Source organism: Eriocheir sinensis, chromosome 48 (assembly GCF_024679095.1).
Source record: "Eriocheir sinensis breed Jianghai 21 chromosome 48, ASM2467909v1, whole genome shotgun sequence".
Classification (NCBI taxonomy): Eukaryota; Metazoa; Arthropoda; class Malacostraca; order Decapoda; family Varunidae; genus Eriocheir; species Eriocheir sinensis.
The window spans coordinates 1,543,172-1,558,145 of NC_066556.1; the positions used below are offsets into that span (position 1 = coordinate 1,543,172).

Sequence of the window (14,974 nt, forward strand, 5' to 3'; positions counted from 1 at the left end):
AAAAGAAAAAGAAAAATGCAGAAATTAATTGGCTACAATTTATCTGCTAAGCTACTTGCATGAATACTTGATCCTCTCTGAAACACACAAAAGTGCTTTAGTAAATTATAATATATACAGTGTTACAATACCTCTTGATTTCTGTGGTTTAGGACCAGATCTTGCTTCCTCGGGAGCTGTGGTTCCTTGCACTGGCCTGACGGCCCCCTGATCGTGCTGCTCAGCGTCGCCGCACCCCGGCACCACCTTGTTCTGCTTCTCACTCTCAGTAAGGTCTTGCACCCGGCCATTTACCTCCACACTGCTCATGCAGCCTGGATGAAGATTTATATGTGGCTAAATAAAGACTGAATGAAGTTTGCATTGTGTTGAGAAATATTTAGATTTCATGTCTTCTAAAAATATTGTAACTAACAGTGCAGCACTTAATGCTGACCATTAAAGTTTACATTCAAATATGTGACAAAACTGTTTCTAAAAACTAAAAAACAGAACCGTACAATATGGTTACAGTCATCTCTCACCCTTGAAGCTGCTGGAATTACGCAGGTGCCAGTGCATCTGGGCGTGTCTCCCAACATCAGGAGGAACACCGCCAAGGAAGACTGGTGCCTCCACCTCCAAGTACTCAAGTTCCCCAGCATTGACCATGGAGCGAGCGCCGCCGCTGTCTACACGCAACGTGAAGTTCTGACGCTCTGCTAGCAGTTCAACAGTGTGCTCCTTTTCATCACTCACCAACTCATAGCTGCCAAGGAGGACTACAGTCAGCAAATATTCTTCATTGAATATAATACTTTTCATTCTCCTACATCATTTATAAGATTTTCTCCAAAACTCAAATGTTTCACCTGAACATGGTAGATGCCGGGTGATTGCCAACATCATAGCTGATTCGTAATCTTCCCTTGAACACCTCTACAGCCAGGTGCTGTCGGTCTTCACCCAGGTAGAAGAGTACTCCATTTGGCGAGCGAGTGGTGAACCGGATGGTGACATTGATGGAAGGTCTGACAGGAGGGGTTGTCAGCTGTACAAAGCTACTTGAATCTATGAAGTTTACAGATGACAGGTGCTGGCAGTATTTACCTGAGTGCATAAAAAACAATTAGTATATTTAAGTGAAATCACCTGACAAAATAAAATAATGTGGAATTCATATTACACAAACTAGAGATTGCCAACTTTTTAAGGTTCTCCAAGACGATTTACCATTAGATTACTAAAATGATTGTTGTAATGATTTACATGACAATGCGGCCCATACATTCTCTTTATAAAGCCATTATTCTGTATTCAAATAACATGTAAAAAATGTCTCAATAAATTTTGCTCTACTAATTTCACCACTGAATTTTACAAAACTCACTCTTACATCCATACTACACCTTTATACCATCTCACTCAAAATATTCTTCTTTCCCCTTTGAGCACACTGACCATTCTCCTTGTCCTTATAGTACACTGAAAGCTTGGGTAAAATACTGAAGAAGATTAGGATTCTTGGATCTTACCTGAATATCCTGGTGAACATTTGCACACATACTCCATCTCCCCCTGCGGCACCATGCACACACCGTGGCGACAGTCGTGCTGGAGGCAAGGCTCGGTCTGGAGCAGCACGGACGGCCCAAGCTCACAGAACCGGCCACTCCAGTCTCCAGAACACTTGCACTCATAGTCCCCAACACCATCTACACATTGTCCACCATTCTGTAAGCACAATAAAAGTAACACATCAAATATATTTTTTTCGGATTTATCTTGTTTCTCCACTACAGAAGGTTATGACTGATACAAGAATCTAAGTGCCAGTAATGAAATAATGATAAGGATGAATGATTTAGCAATGGGGGATCTATATACATCTTGAAGCATAGTGCAGGATTCCTTTTCACACTGTGCTTACCTGACACATATGGTTGGCACAATCATCAAGGTTCTCAGTGCAGTTGCTACCAGACCAGCCGAGGGTGCACTGGCATTCGTAGTTAGTGTCGTGGTTGATGCAGGTTGCCCCATTTTTACAAGGATTAAACTCCTTAGTGCAGAAGGCAATCTTCCTCTCACAAAACTCCCCCGTGAAGCCGGCCGGGCAGGTGCAGGAGTATGAGTTCAGGCCGTCTACACAGGTGGCACCATTTTGACACTTGTGATTGTCGCAGTCATCAACATTGACCTCACATCGACCGCCCTCAAAGCCGGATGGACAGTGGCATCTTGGAAATGAAAAATATACACTGTTAAATTTCTGAGATCTAGATACTATATTAACATTGACCTCACATCGACCGCTCTCAAAGCCGGATGGACAGTGGCATCTTGGAAATTAAAAATATATACAGTTAATTTTCTGAGATCTAGACTCTATATTATGCTCAGTTTTATAAGAAAATAAATATAAAAATCTGACTGAATAACTGCTCCAGCAACTTACGCATATCTGCCAGTCTCGAACACCTTGCAGGTACCGCCATTGTTGCAGGGATTTCCATAACAAGCATCAATTCTGTACTGACACTCTGGCCCGTGGAAGCCTGCCGAACACCGACATTCGTAATCAAGGCCGGGGCTGGACCTGCACTCTCCTCCGTTCTGGCACGGCCGTGTGTAGCAAAGGTCACACTTGGCCAGCACGTCATCTGGTACTCGCTCTGGTTGGGAGACAACATTGGGTTTATAGTTTCTTGGAAAAAGCCAATTGTTTCCTTGGAAAAGTTAAACCACATAAATCTTTCTAATACACGTATTATAATCAGATTTATGTACCACAATAAGTATACCTTTTCCCACTCACTCATGGAAGTTTTGAAAATAAAAGTAAGTGTCTCCAATTTTCAAAAAGGAAACTTCCCTACAGATGTGAAATATAGGAAAAAACAATGATTACCAACCGTTGCAAACAAACATCTCCTCTGGTGTTGTCAAGACGAGCTTATCCCTCATTGGCCTTGGGTCGGCGCAGCGAGCAATGCCAGACTCCACAAAGTCCACCTTGATCCAGCGGGACAGCCAGGCCATGGAGCAGTCACAGTAGAGAGGGTTGGCTCCCAAGGCTCTGTGGGATACCCGAATATTAGAATGCTACATAAGTGTAACTGACACAAGAAATTACCATCACTTAATGTTGTAATACAGCAGCTATTGAGCCCATGGCTGCTCAGATTAGGTACCCACATGTGAGTTATGCCATCCAGGTCCCTGAAGGTGCCCTCAGGTATGAACGAAATGCCGTTGCCATGAAGAGAGAGGAGACGCAGTTGCCTGAGGCCGAGCAGTGAGTCTCGCTCCATGCAGCCAAGCTTGTTGTATGATATAACCCTTTAGAAAAAGAAAAAGAAATAAATGAATAGGTAATAAAATCTCCAGCATCTGTGAATCAATAGAGCTGTTACTGAACAGGTAACTCAGCTTACAATATTCTATTTCTTCGAAGCTCAAGTAGGGAATGTAAGATAGAATATTAATTGGTATTGATCAGTTGGCATATTTTGTGAATAAATATTAAAAAATGTACTCACAGTGTTGACAGCTGAGTTAATTCTGAGAAAGTCTTGTTGGATAGAATGGTGATCTGGTTGTTGCTGAGGTCTCTGAAGACAAACAAACACAAGAGAAGGTTAAAAAGATTACAATAGTAATGGTGCTCACGCTCACTTGCAAATATAGACACTGCAATTTCCTTATATTTAAAAAAAGACTGTCTGCTAAGAAACACCTTATTTTGCTTTAAAGAAACTGGACATAACCTCATGATTAACATCTACAGCTACCCTCATAGGAGGATCCAGGGTTACAGACTGAAGACAGACCGTCAAAATTGGTTTCTGCTTGACTCAGCAAGATGTGAGCCCTCAACCTTGTGGTAGTGTGCTGGGTATGCTAATCATAATGCCACCAATCACTGCAGAAAGCATGGTGGTGACACTAATCACTGAACACTATAAGAAACCCAAATCATTTCTTCTACTACACGAGAAAGCCACAATAGCATCTCACACAAAGCAACAGAGTACTCACAGCTTTTTCAGGCCTTTGAGATGTTTCAGACGCTCTGGGTCAATGGTTTTGATTTCATTCACATCAAGGTACCTGAAAAGTGACATTCATGAGGACAGGTGTGTGAGAAAAGAAGTCATTTGTCCATGAAGTTTCCTTAGGAGGACAAATGAACCCCATAGTTATAAGTAAAAATTGGTAATAATGATCAAGTGTATGCGATAAGGTGACCATATATTAGTCCATGGGCAACCTAAGCTATACTAGTCTTTCTGTAAACTTTTGTCACAAGTCATGGAGCATGTTGAAACACTCCCTCACATCCCCAACACTCACAGCTCAGTGGTGTCCGGGGGAATGCCTCGGGGAATCTCTGTGAGGTGCGCCCTGGAGCAGCGCACAGTTGTCCTGTCACACTGACACTCCAGTGGGCAGTACACTGAACCTCTGCAGTCATCATCTTGGGCGAGGCCTGTGGAAGCAGATGAATCACTCCCTAAATAAGGAGGAATAGGAATAAATATTTATGTTATGAGACAGACAGCATTGCCATGAAATGTGATGAAAACAAATAAAATAACTCAGGTATACAGTATCTACAGTAACGGACATAATAATACAATATATAAACTTAGGAAACAAAGGTTGGTGAATGGTTCAGTATATTAAAAGACGAGCGGAAATCCTCAATCGAAATTCCCTCAGCATACCTTGGCATGTGAGGAGGTGAGGTCCAACCTTGGAGATGGAGCTGTCCCTGAGGGGGGCTGGGAGGTGGCATGTTGGGGCACTCACTTCTTCATGTTCCAGCATCCATTCCCTCATCCAGGAGGCGCGGCAATCACAGTTCAGAGGGTTGGAAGATACGTCCCTGAAAGCATTAAGAAGGGAAATGTTATGTACTATTATTGATGACTCTTACTCTCTTTATGGACCTTATAGTCTTTATGGCAGGGTAAATGTATGCATTCGTTAATCTATTTGTTGTCTATTTGTGTTACTACTATATCTTGACTTGGAAAATTAAGAAAGAGAATACTTTTGGTGAAAGCTAAAGACACTCACAGATGCTGGAGTCGTGGCATGTGCTCAGTGATCTTCTTTGACAAACAGCTGATGTGGTTTCCAGACAAATCTCTGAAAAGCAGATGCAGAATACACAAACTTGCAGGTGATAATCTTGTTGCCTACCTGAATAACAAGAATCTTTATGGTTCTCATTACTTTGTCTTCAGTATGGGGAATGCTATAAGTTGCTTTGTAAATAATGCTAAGAAAACATAAGAAGAGTGAGGACATTACTTTGAAGCAATGAGAATTTCTGTATCACAATCTCAGTAAATATTTTGCTTCGATTTAAGAGAAAAATGCTGATTAGTTTTTATGCTATTGTTGACTTTCAGATAAAATGATCTATATGCTTACTTATTCTTGACTATGATAAGCAAATTAGTATTTACACAAATCTATATTTACTGCAAATGTTTAGTAAAATGTAGTTTATTTATGCAGTCTTTAGGACTGACCAATGGCAGCCAATAGTCTAAGCTTAAGAGGTATGTATTTAAATACTGTACAACATACATTATGAAGGAACATCACCATAATGTACCTATATGAAGGATCTACATATTCATCAGCAAAGTTTACAATTTACACCATAATACAGAACTGGAAGAAGGTGAGACAGTCTGTGTGTGTTAAGTGTTTCACCACACTGCCCTGCTCATGCCAAGCCAGGGAGACCCATGCTGCTCCCCGTGTGGCCGCGCCCGCCACAACACTACTGTACAAAGCTACATTCATCACCTACTGACATTTTTTCCTTCTTATGTGTCGTGTAAGCGAATGATCCTTCCATCAGTATTATTGATGTACATTCCCAGAGAACACACATACAGACAATGTCATAGATTACGAGTCACCAGAAACAAGGCCTATTACATTCATACTAAGCTGAAAGAGGAACATTTATCATTACATAAGCTTATGACAAAATTCAACCATTGAGTATTTATTAGTCTTGCTGATATTCTCCACATAATGCTGCTCGCCACAACAGAAAATTAAAGTTGCCATGATGAAGTTGAGAAAAGAAAACTTTATTTCCATTTATTAGGATTGTCATAATACAGGCAAACACCAATATAATTTTTTATATATTTTCATTATCATTATTATTATCATAATTATTATTAATTTCATTATTATTATTATTATTATTATTATTATTATTATTATTACTATTATTATTATTATTATTATTATCATCATTATTATTATTACTATCATTGTTATTATCATTTATAATTTTAATTTATGATTTTAAAAATGCCAGTTAATATTGGGTTTCTTTTCTCAGACTTGGTTCAATGCTTACTTCATAAAAATCAAGCTCAAATTATAAACCATTGCATACAAGGAAAATTGAATTCTGATCCTGAAAAGCCAAAAGCCCATCAAAATCTTCAGCAAGGTTATCAGCTCTCTGACAAATTACACAACCGCATCAGAAACATTCCTTGTCAAGTTAATTTTGTTTCTTTGGTGATGCTGTAGAATGTTGATAATGTTTACAACATCCAGTGTTTACCACAACACTTGTGAATACACACTATTACATGGCTAAAAATTCAGCTGAGTGGAGAAAGAGACAGCTGAGTGGTGGCTCTTCTGAGAGGACTGATGCTTAAATAACCTCTTTGCCAAGGTTTCCTCAACACAGCTACTGTTCCATTGGTCAGTGGAAAGAGCCTGTGATCTTTATGCCTGTATGGCTCTGTGTTGGCTGACTTGGGATGAATGTCACGGCAACAAAAGTAAAAACAAATAAAAATAAAGAACTACGGGCAGGTGGACAAGACTGGACGGGCAATATGATACATGGAAGGTAGAAAACTATATTACATTTATGCTGCAGCCTCAGTTAAATGGGTTGTTTAAGATAGGAGAGGAACAAACAGCTAAAGAGACACTAATTGGGAAGCTTAAAATGTGAGAGGGAAGAAGAGACGGACAGGACAATTTAGATGTTTAAAATGTAAGTAAAGAGACAAAGACAATAAATAGTTGAGTTACTAATAGACTTGCCACTCTGGTGGGAGGCAGGAAAGGGACAGTGAGAAAGTCCAGTTACCTGTATGGCAGTCAGCCCTCCTACATATAGATTGCTTCTAATGACACTAGTGAATTTGAATTTATTTTTTATGTACACAATCAACTCTTCCCCTTCTGTTTATGTAATTACTGTACAGCTAGTTAGCTGAGTTAATGTGAATGTGTGAATTTGAGTACTGTCTCTTCATGAATGGCCTACACATGAAATCTGTTTTTTAATCAGTGATCTCACAGACTCCCATGATGAGAGATAAGTAAGTACAATAAAGTTAGTCTCATTAAGTAAAATGTAAGTGAAATCTCAAAATTTCATAACAAAATTAATGTAATTGAAAGTAATTGATAAAATACTAGCAATCTACTATTACTAACAACCAGACTGAAAGTCTAGTGATAAGTTTGTCTCATGATGCAAAGCCTGTGTGGCAAGAAGAGCAAGCAAAGTTAATGAAAGTATGCTATTTAAACTCTCATGGAGTTGTATGTTTTATGCTGTGGTCATGGATCCCCTCAAACTATATTCAGATGAAGGTGGCTCAGTATAGAAATCCCATCCTTGGATCCAGGGAGCCAAAGGCACACTCTTCAGCTGCAATATGATCAATTATAATTTTGTGTGGAGATTCTCAGCAAAAAATGGTTATGAAAAATCTTTTTGTTGTGAGTCCCTTGAGACGGGCCTCCAGGATCTATACAAAGCCACCTTGGACTTGGCTTTATGGGGATATGCATTCCTTGGACCATCACTATGACTAACTTACAGGTGTGTCACAGCTCTGAGTCTACGGGTTACCTCCTCGGACACCTGAATGAGTTTGTTGTGGTTCACAGTGCTGGAAACAAAAGACTTTGTGCTTAGGATGTTCCTAGGTGCTTCAGGAAAGACTAAAGAGAAACCAAATTACTAATTGCTCAAAATGTCTTATAAATAATCATAAAGACTCCATACTTCCACACAGTAGTAGAAAATCATCCCACTGAGAGGCAGCTTTTGCCCAAGACTTGAATGGTTTAATAAGCAACATTTTCCTTGGATAGGATGTTATGCTATCTAGTTTTACACTATGGTGAAGAAGTATATCAGCTTAATTTTCCCTTGTTGGTAGTACTTTGTTATTTATAATTCTTATTTTCCCTTCTAAGGTCGTGAGAATTGATTTGAAAAGCACCAGCATGGGAGGGACTCACTGCCCACATGTAAATAACTGACGCTGCCGGCAGCATGTTCAGCTCATCCTGCTGCGAGACATTCTGAGTTAACAGTTTTTGGTAAAAGACTTTCAAGACTGTATGGGGCAAAGACAGTCTTGAAAGAATGTAATTATCAAGGATATGTTGCTATTTATTTCATGTATACAGAAGACTGCAAAATACTAAACTTCTTGGCTATAGGTAAGTAGGCTACAGATCACCTTTCATTGGTCACTTCAGACCTATTTAGCATGTTACTTCCAAAACAAAATGTCACAAAATTATTGAAGTATGCCAGTCATGAAAACATAGGGTAGCAGGGTCAGGATAGACAAAATGATGTACCATTTCCATTTACTTTGAACCTCTTTTGTACCACCTCCTTTCCTGCATATAACCTTATGAGCAAGGCAAGGAGATACTTCACCCTTGCCTTGAAGGCAGTTTGTTTTCTTGGTATAGTTTCTTATCAACATACTTTTTTTTTACCATTCTGCAACCTCATCCTGCAAGCTGTCAGGGGTCACCACCTCACCCAGCGAGGCAGTGCTGTAGTACAATATGATCCAAGGCCAGGCCAGGGTGCAAACCTTAACCTTGGTATTTCTACTCAACTGCTACCCTCAGAAAACAAACCAAGCTTTTACTACTTTACTCCAATGTTGCTGGCACCTGCTACATCTGAATTCTAAAGCCCATAAAGCACTCCAATCTTTAAAAGCAAAAAGTAACCTTTAAATCAACCTGTGAACAAAAGCCTTCTGATGTACAGCAAGCATACAGACAATGGAGGTGCATACTCACAGGTGGGTGAGGGAGCGAGCGCCTCGGAAGAAGTCCGGGCTGAGGTATGTGAGGCGGTTGTGTGACAGGTCCAAGTGGCTGAGGTTCTTGAGGCGCCGCATGCTTGTGGTGCCGTCCAGGGAGAACAGTTGATTGTAGCTGAGGTCTCTGAAGGAAGGGTCTGAGGTTAGTACTGGTAGGATCATATGTTCATTCTAAATTATAGTGAATCACGTACCTACTGAACGAAATCAATTCTGTTCAGTAATTATGATGACTGTTTTACATAATGGATGAGGATGTCCTACCATTATCAATATCATTTTTTGGTTAGAGTTATGCACATAAAAACATCATAATTTAATCTTTATACTCCCACTGTTACTAATTATAATGGATCATGGCTGTCAAACTTGATGTATGAAATCTTTCCAATGTAAGTTGAGGGAGATGAAGAGTTGTAGGCATTATGAAACAGAGATTAGAATAGATTACGACATGCAGTCATGGAACCTTATAACTAAAACAAGTAGGCTCACAGCATTGTCGTGGCTTTTGGAATGTCACTGGGCACAGCATTCAGCTCCCGGCCAGAACAGTCGACGCGGGTGCTCTCACAGCCACAGCGGTTCAGACACAGATCCACCTCGTCACACCGGCCGGCATACTTGGCGCGGAGCTCGTTGGTGCCTGTACAAGGGGGTGGAGATGAACACGTGGTTGTTCTTCGCAATTCAAAGTGTAAATGAGTTTAACACCTTGACTGCGGATTTCCTACAAGAAGACCTCACCAAGCTACAGGAATGGATCAAAAAGTGGCTGCTACAATTCAATGAAGAAAAATGTAAAGTCCTGCACCTTGGGAGGGGATATCCAGCACACCAATACCACATGGGAAACACTCCACTATCCACCACAGAGGCAGAGAAAGACATGAAAATATATGTTACCAGGCTACCAGTGAAGGGATATCCAGCACACCAATACCACAAGGGAAACACTCCACTATCCACCACAGAGGCAGAGAAAGACATGAGAATATATGTTACCAGGCTACCAGTGAAGGGATATCCAGCACACCAATACCACAAAACACTCCACTATTCACCACCACAGACAGAGAGAGAGAGAATATATGGGGATATCCAGCACACCAATACCACAAGGGAAACACTCCACTATTCACCACAGAGGCAGAGAAAGACATGAGAATATATGTTACCAGGCTACCAGTGAAGGGATATCCAGCACACCAATACCACAAGGGAAACACTCCACTATTCACCACAGAGGCAGAGAAAGACATGAGAATATATGTTACCAGGCTACCAGTGAAGGGATATCCAGCACACCAATACCACATGGGAAACACTCCACTATCCACCACAGAGGCAGAGAAAGACATGAGAATATATGTTACCAGGCTACCAGTGAAGGCCAAATTCGTTCCAATCGCAGCAGACAGGTTAATAAAGTTAATATATATATTTAATATGAACTGATGGCATGACTATAGATTTACTTATTTTGTGAGAAACGGAACCTCACTTGTACAATAAATTTAAGATTTTATGAAGTACGAGCATATATAATTTACTACATTACTTGGGAATTATATAAAAAACAAACAAACAAACAATTTTTTATATATTTTTTAGGATCAGTTTTCCTGTGGTCGTACTTACACCTGAAGCTGTCCGGCCTGAGGCGATGGAAGGGCTTCCTGGACAGCCTGGCGGGCTCCTGGCAGCGGGCGTCCGAGGTCTCCACCGGATTGGCCGTCAGGTACTCCACCATCCAGGCCAGGTTGCAGTCACACACGAAGGGGTTCGAGCCCAGGTGCCTGTAGGGTGGCGAGGGAACACTTCAGAACGGTGGGCAAATAAATCTAATGGGAACTGACGATTGTAAGCGGAAACTATATATTTTTTATAGGCTAACCTTCTACAGTTTTACATTGCAACAACTAAATGCTAGAATGAATGTCGCGCATTAAAACATAATTTACATGTTTGTCATAATTGATTGATAAGTTTACTCTTGCAAGTAAATAACAAAGGAGAAGGGAGGAGCATGCCATCCCAACCCCCAGGCAGTACAGAGTTATTCATATATCAACCTCTGATTCAAGCGCAATGATTTGATATCAGTAATTTACAAAGTACATAAGGAAGCCCAGACGAAGCCCCGGGGCGTGGCCAGGAACAAAGGGGGAGGATGGGGTGCAGGCGCGTCCTTGCACAACAGCATTCTTCCACTCAGTAAGGTAAATAAATAAACAAGCACCCATTTGGTCCAGCTCAAGGGCTGCCTGAAATTCCCCACTCATTCAAGTCTGCTCTATGGAATGTTTGAGGTGTGGCCCCAGACAAGCCCATGCCCCTGTGAGCCGGGCGATGCCAAACTATCGTACTCCGAACATTGTATTTATCATTTTTAAGCCTCAAACTCTCGTACCTACACACACAACGACGGAAAATCATATATATCGTTCAAACTGTTTTTTAATATGATGTTTGTTCTTTCTTCTTTGCTATAGTTATCGGTCAGAAACTACGAATATGCAATGCGCTGAGTACGGTAATTTGGCAACGGTGGCCGGGCGGGCGTTCATCAGTGGCCGGCGTGTTATCGTGCGTCAATTAATGGACACAGGTGACACGCCCCGCAGGACACTTACATGGTCTGGATGTTGATGAGCGGCGCGAAGGTTCCGTTGTTCAGGTTCATTATTTGGTTATCATAGAGAGACCTGTGGGAAGAGAGAGAGAGAGAGAGAGAGAGAGAGAGAGAAACAAAAACACATTATTTCTCGCGTGGTATGCACTAACTTGCTATTTCACCGCATTACCACAGGTCATAAGAACAGTTTATATTCCTCAAACATGTAATAACACACACACACACACACACACACACACACACACACACACACACGTACAAGAGGCTGAGCTTGCGGAGGTCCTTGAAGGCGTCGTGGTGGACACACTGGATCTGGTTGGCGTTGAGGAGACTGTTGAAGCGTTGGCGAGAGAAGAATAGTGTTCGTTAGACCCAGGAAAATACTGGCTTACTACATCACATTAATATATTACAGCGAGTCTTTTAGCATTATTTATACACTCACAGCAGCTGGAGGTTGGTCAGGCCACTCAACAGCCGGGAGGAGATGGTGGTGATCTTGTTCCCGTACAGAACCCTGCGGCGGGGAGGGAGAGGAATGGATGTTAGTGAAACGATGTGTAACTCACGACTCTCTTAAGATTAAATAATTCAAATACAGGTAATTTTCATGGCGATATATTAATAACGATGTGTAACTCATGACTCTCTTACGGTTAAAAAAGGCAAGTACAGGTAATTTTCATGGTTTCACTTTCATTTTCAAGGACACACTTACAGGGAGTTGAGGCTGTCGAGGCCATGAAATGCGTCTTCGGCTATCTCGCTGATCTCGTTGTTGCTCAGGTCACTGTGAAAAGATATACACAAATATATAAAAAAATAACATATAGAAAACTTAAATAAAACAGATGGGTTCACATACTAAATTTGGCATACTGTTCATTCCTCCGGTCTACAGTGTATTTTACCTAACACCTGAAAAGTAATATTCTTATCCTCTGAATCTTCCTCAACCTCTTCCTCATCTTCAGCCATTACTAGACAAAGGCCTTATCCAAATTCTCCACCTCTCCCTGATGTTAGTGTACCCCATCCTGCTCCGGCACATTCTCTATATAAATCCACTTCTCCATCTGGTTCTGTCTGCCCTGAATCTTTTTAAACGTATACCAATAAATATTACATCTTTCGAGTACAACATTAGCCAGTCAATTCACGTTCAGATACAGCTATCATTCCAGACCTCTCTTTTTGGACACTCCTTTGACCTCTATTCAGGAGCAGTAAGTAGCGGGCTTTTTTATTATATTTTTCTATACGCCCTTGAACTGTCTCCTTAGCTGAAAAAAAAGCCTAAATACTGCATTATTCGTTCTTGACCCAACCCCGCCATGCACCGCGCCATGTTTTTACTTCCTGCCGATCTGTTTCAGGGATAAAAATAAAGTGTGTTTCATCCAGCTCAACCTCCGCTTTGCACTCACCACGGATTCCTAATTCTCTCTTTGTTAATTAAGCTGCCTGCGTGAGGGGCCTTGTTCATGAGAGGGCAGTTTCGTTCTTCTTTCATGTTCCACCTTTCCTTCAGGCCCTCCCCCAAAGACTCGTTTCCTAATTCACCACTCCCCGCACGAAGCAACACTGACCAAACACTGGGCGGAGGAGCCATTTCGCCCTTCATCTACAATCACGGCAGCCTCGCCCATTTGTACTTACATTCGCTTGAGGAGACGGTACGGTGTGAAGATCTTGGAGGGAATGTGTGTGATCTCGTTGTGCTCCAGACGCCTGCGGAGGAACATGGGAAAAGTTTGTAAGACCAGGGAGGGGAAAAGACAAGAATTTAGCCTCTAGACTCCTTGTTAAGACAGCTGCTGAGGCGAGTAGGAAATAATGTGAGAATCCTGCAGCGATAACTTAAGAAAGAAAGTATACTATTTCTACCTATATAAATGAGATTCATGCATTTGTTAAGGATTTTTGTATTTGTTTTAATCATATGCTTTGTAGTTAATTTCTTGTATTCTGGCAGTCATACTAATCGATGTCTTTTATGATGTACTATTATATATTACCACATAACATGCATAAAAATAAAAATAAATCCAATTATACACAAGTAAACATCACCAGCATTCAAATGTACAATAATTTCCTGTTTATCATCATCATCATTCTCTCTCTCTCTCTCTCTGTTTGTCTGTTTGTCTGTCTGTCTGTCTGTCTGTCTGTCTGTCTCTCTCTGTCTGTCTGTCTGTCTGTCTGTCTGTCTGTCTGTCTGTCTGTCTGTCTGTCTCTCTCTCTCTCTCTCTCTCTCTCTCTCTCTCTCTCTCTCTCTCCACAGGTAACCCTCAGGTGTACTCACAGCTCGATGGTGTCCTCCGGGATGTGGGTGGGCACGTCGGCCTGGCCAGTGTCTCGGCAGTCCACGATGCCGGCGCCGCAGCGACACGCCCGCGGGCAGACGGGCGCCAGGGAGCAACCGCGGTCCACGTTGTCCACCAGACCCGCTGAAGCAAGGACCGTCGGGGTGTAATGAGCCGTCAAGGGTGAGGGAGGAGGGGGAGGGAGAGCATGTAGCCGACATAGGGGCGAGAGGCATTGAAAAGTGGCCTCACACACACACACACACACACACACACACACACACACACACACACACACACACACACACAGAGTAAATTTAAATCATTATCATCACTTTGTATTATTTCAAGCTAGTTTAAAGCTGAAGAGATGGGAAATGAAGGGCATAGATTAGAGGGGGCATGCTTGTAACGAGAGAGGGGAGACGGGCATTGAAAAGTGATCTCGCACACAGACATATAAGTGAATTTGTATTATCATAATTTTGCAATATTTTGAGCGAGTGCAAAGCTGAATAGAGGAAATGGAGGTTTATAAATTTGATTTGCTCTTTTATTTGGTAAAGTTTAATGTATGTACATATAAATTGCGGATAATAAGAGTGGCCTGACAAATGAGTGTGAGGCCTGCCCATGACGAACGTTGCAAGATTGTCGTACTCAGCCAGTTATATTTCCCGACTTCTTACCCCTAAACTGTCTTCTGGGCTCCAGTAACGAAACTCATTTATAGTTATCGTTAAAAGAGTTAGATTCTGATGCTTCTTGGCGATAGTTAGGCGTCAGAAACCGGTAAATACTATGCTCTGAGTACGACAATCTGGTAACGGTGCCCGTGACGACCCGGTTAATCTCTGTGGCCTTGGATAAAAGTCGTTATGGGGGTCGGATAC

At 41.5% G+C, this 14,974-nt stretch overlaps 1 protein-coding gene across 1 annotated transcript in view; it reads right to left on the bottom strand.

Moving 5' to 3' along the window:
• Positions 1–14,974, bottom strand: part of LOC126981393 (protein slit-like) — a gene marked incomplete at its 5' end in the record, with an annotated part of 119,182 nt that overhangs the window by 3,567 nt on the left and 100,641 nt on the right. The window contains 23 exons of the mRNA XM_050832411.1: positions 132–314; positions 525–748; positions 852–1,089; positions 1,515–1,713; positions 1,910–2,219; positions 2,438–2,654; positions 2,895–3,058; positions 3,178–3,321; positions 3,522–3,593; positions 4,021–4,092; positions 4,336–4,471; positions 4,710–4,870; positions 5,065–5,136; positions 7,878–7,949; positions 9,112–9,258; positions 9,630–9,780; positions 10,776–10,933; positions 11,771–11,842; positions 12,032–12,103; positions 12,218–12,289; positions 12,491–12,562; positions 13,432–13,503; positions 14,081–14,225. Of these exons, the coding sequence (XP_050688368.1) occupies positions 132–314; positions 525–748; positions 852–1,089; positions 1,515–1,713; positions 1,910–2,219; positions 2,438–2,654; positions 2,895–3,058; positions 3,178–3,321; positions 3,522–3,593; positions 4,021–4,092; positions 4,336–4,471; positions 4,710–4,870; positions 5,065–5,136; positions 7,878–7,949; positions 9,112–9,258; positions 9,630–9,780; positions 10,776–10,933; positions 11,771–11,842; positions 12,032–12,103; positions 12,218–12,289; positions 12,491–12,562; positions 13,432–13,503; positions 14,081–14,225 (3,225 nt within the window). The remainder of the gene's footprint in view (positions 1–131; positions 315–524; positions 749–851; positions 1,090–1,514; positions 1,714–1,909; positions 2,220–2,437; positions 2,655–2,894; positions 3,059–3,177; positions 3,322–3,521; positions 3,594–4,020; positions 4,093–4,335; positions 4,472–4,709; positions 4,871–5,064; positions 5,137–7,877; positions 7,950–9,111; positions 9,259–9,629; positions 9,781–10,775; positions 10,934–11,770; positions 11,843–12,031; positions 12,104–12,217; positions 12,290–12,490; positions 12,563–13,431; positions 13,504–14,080; positions 14,226–14,974) is intronic.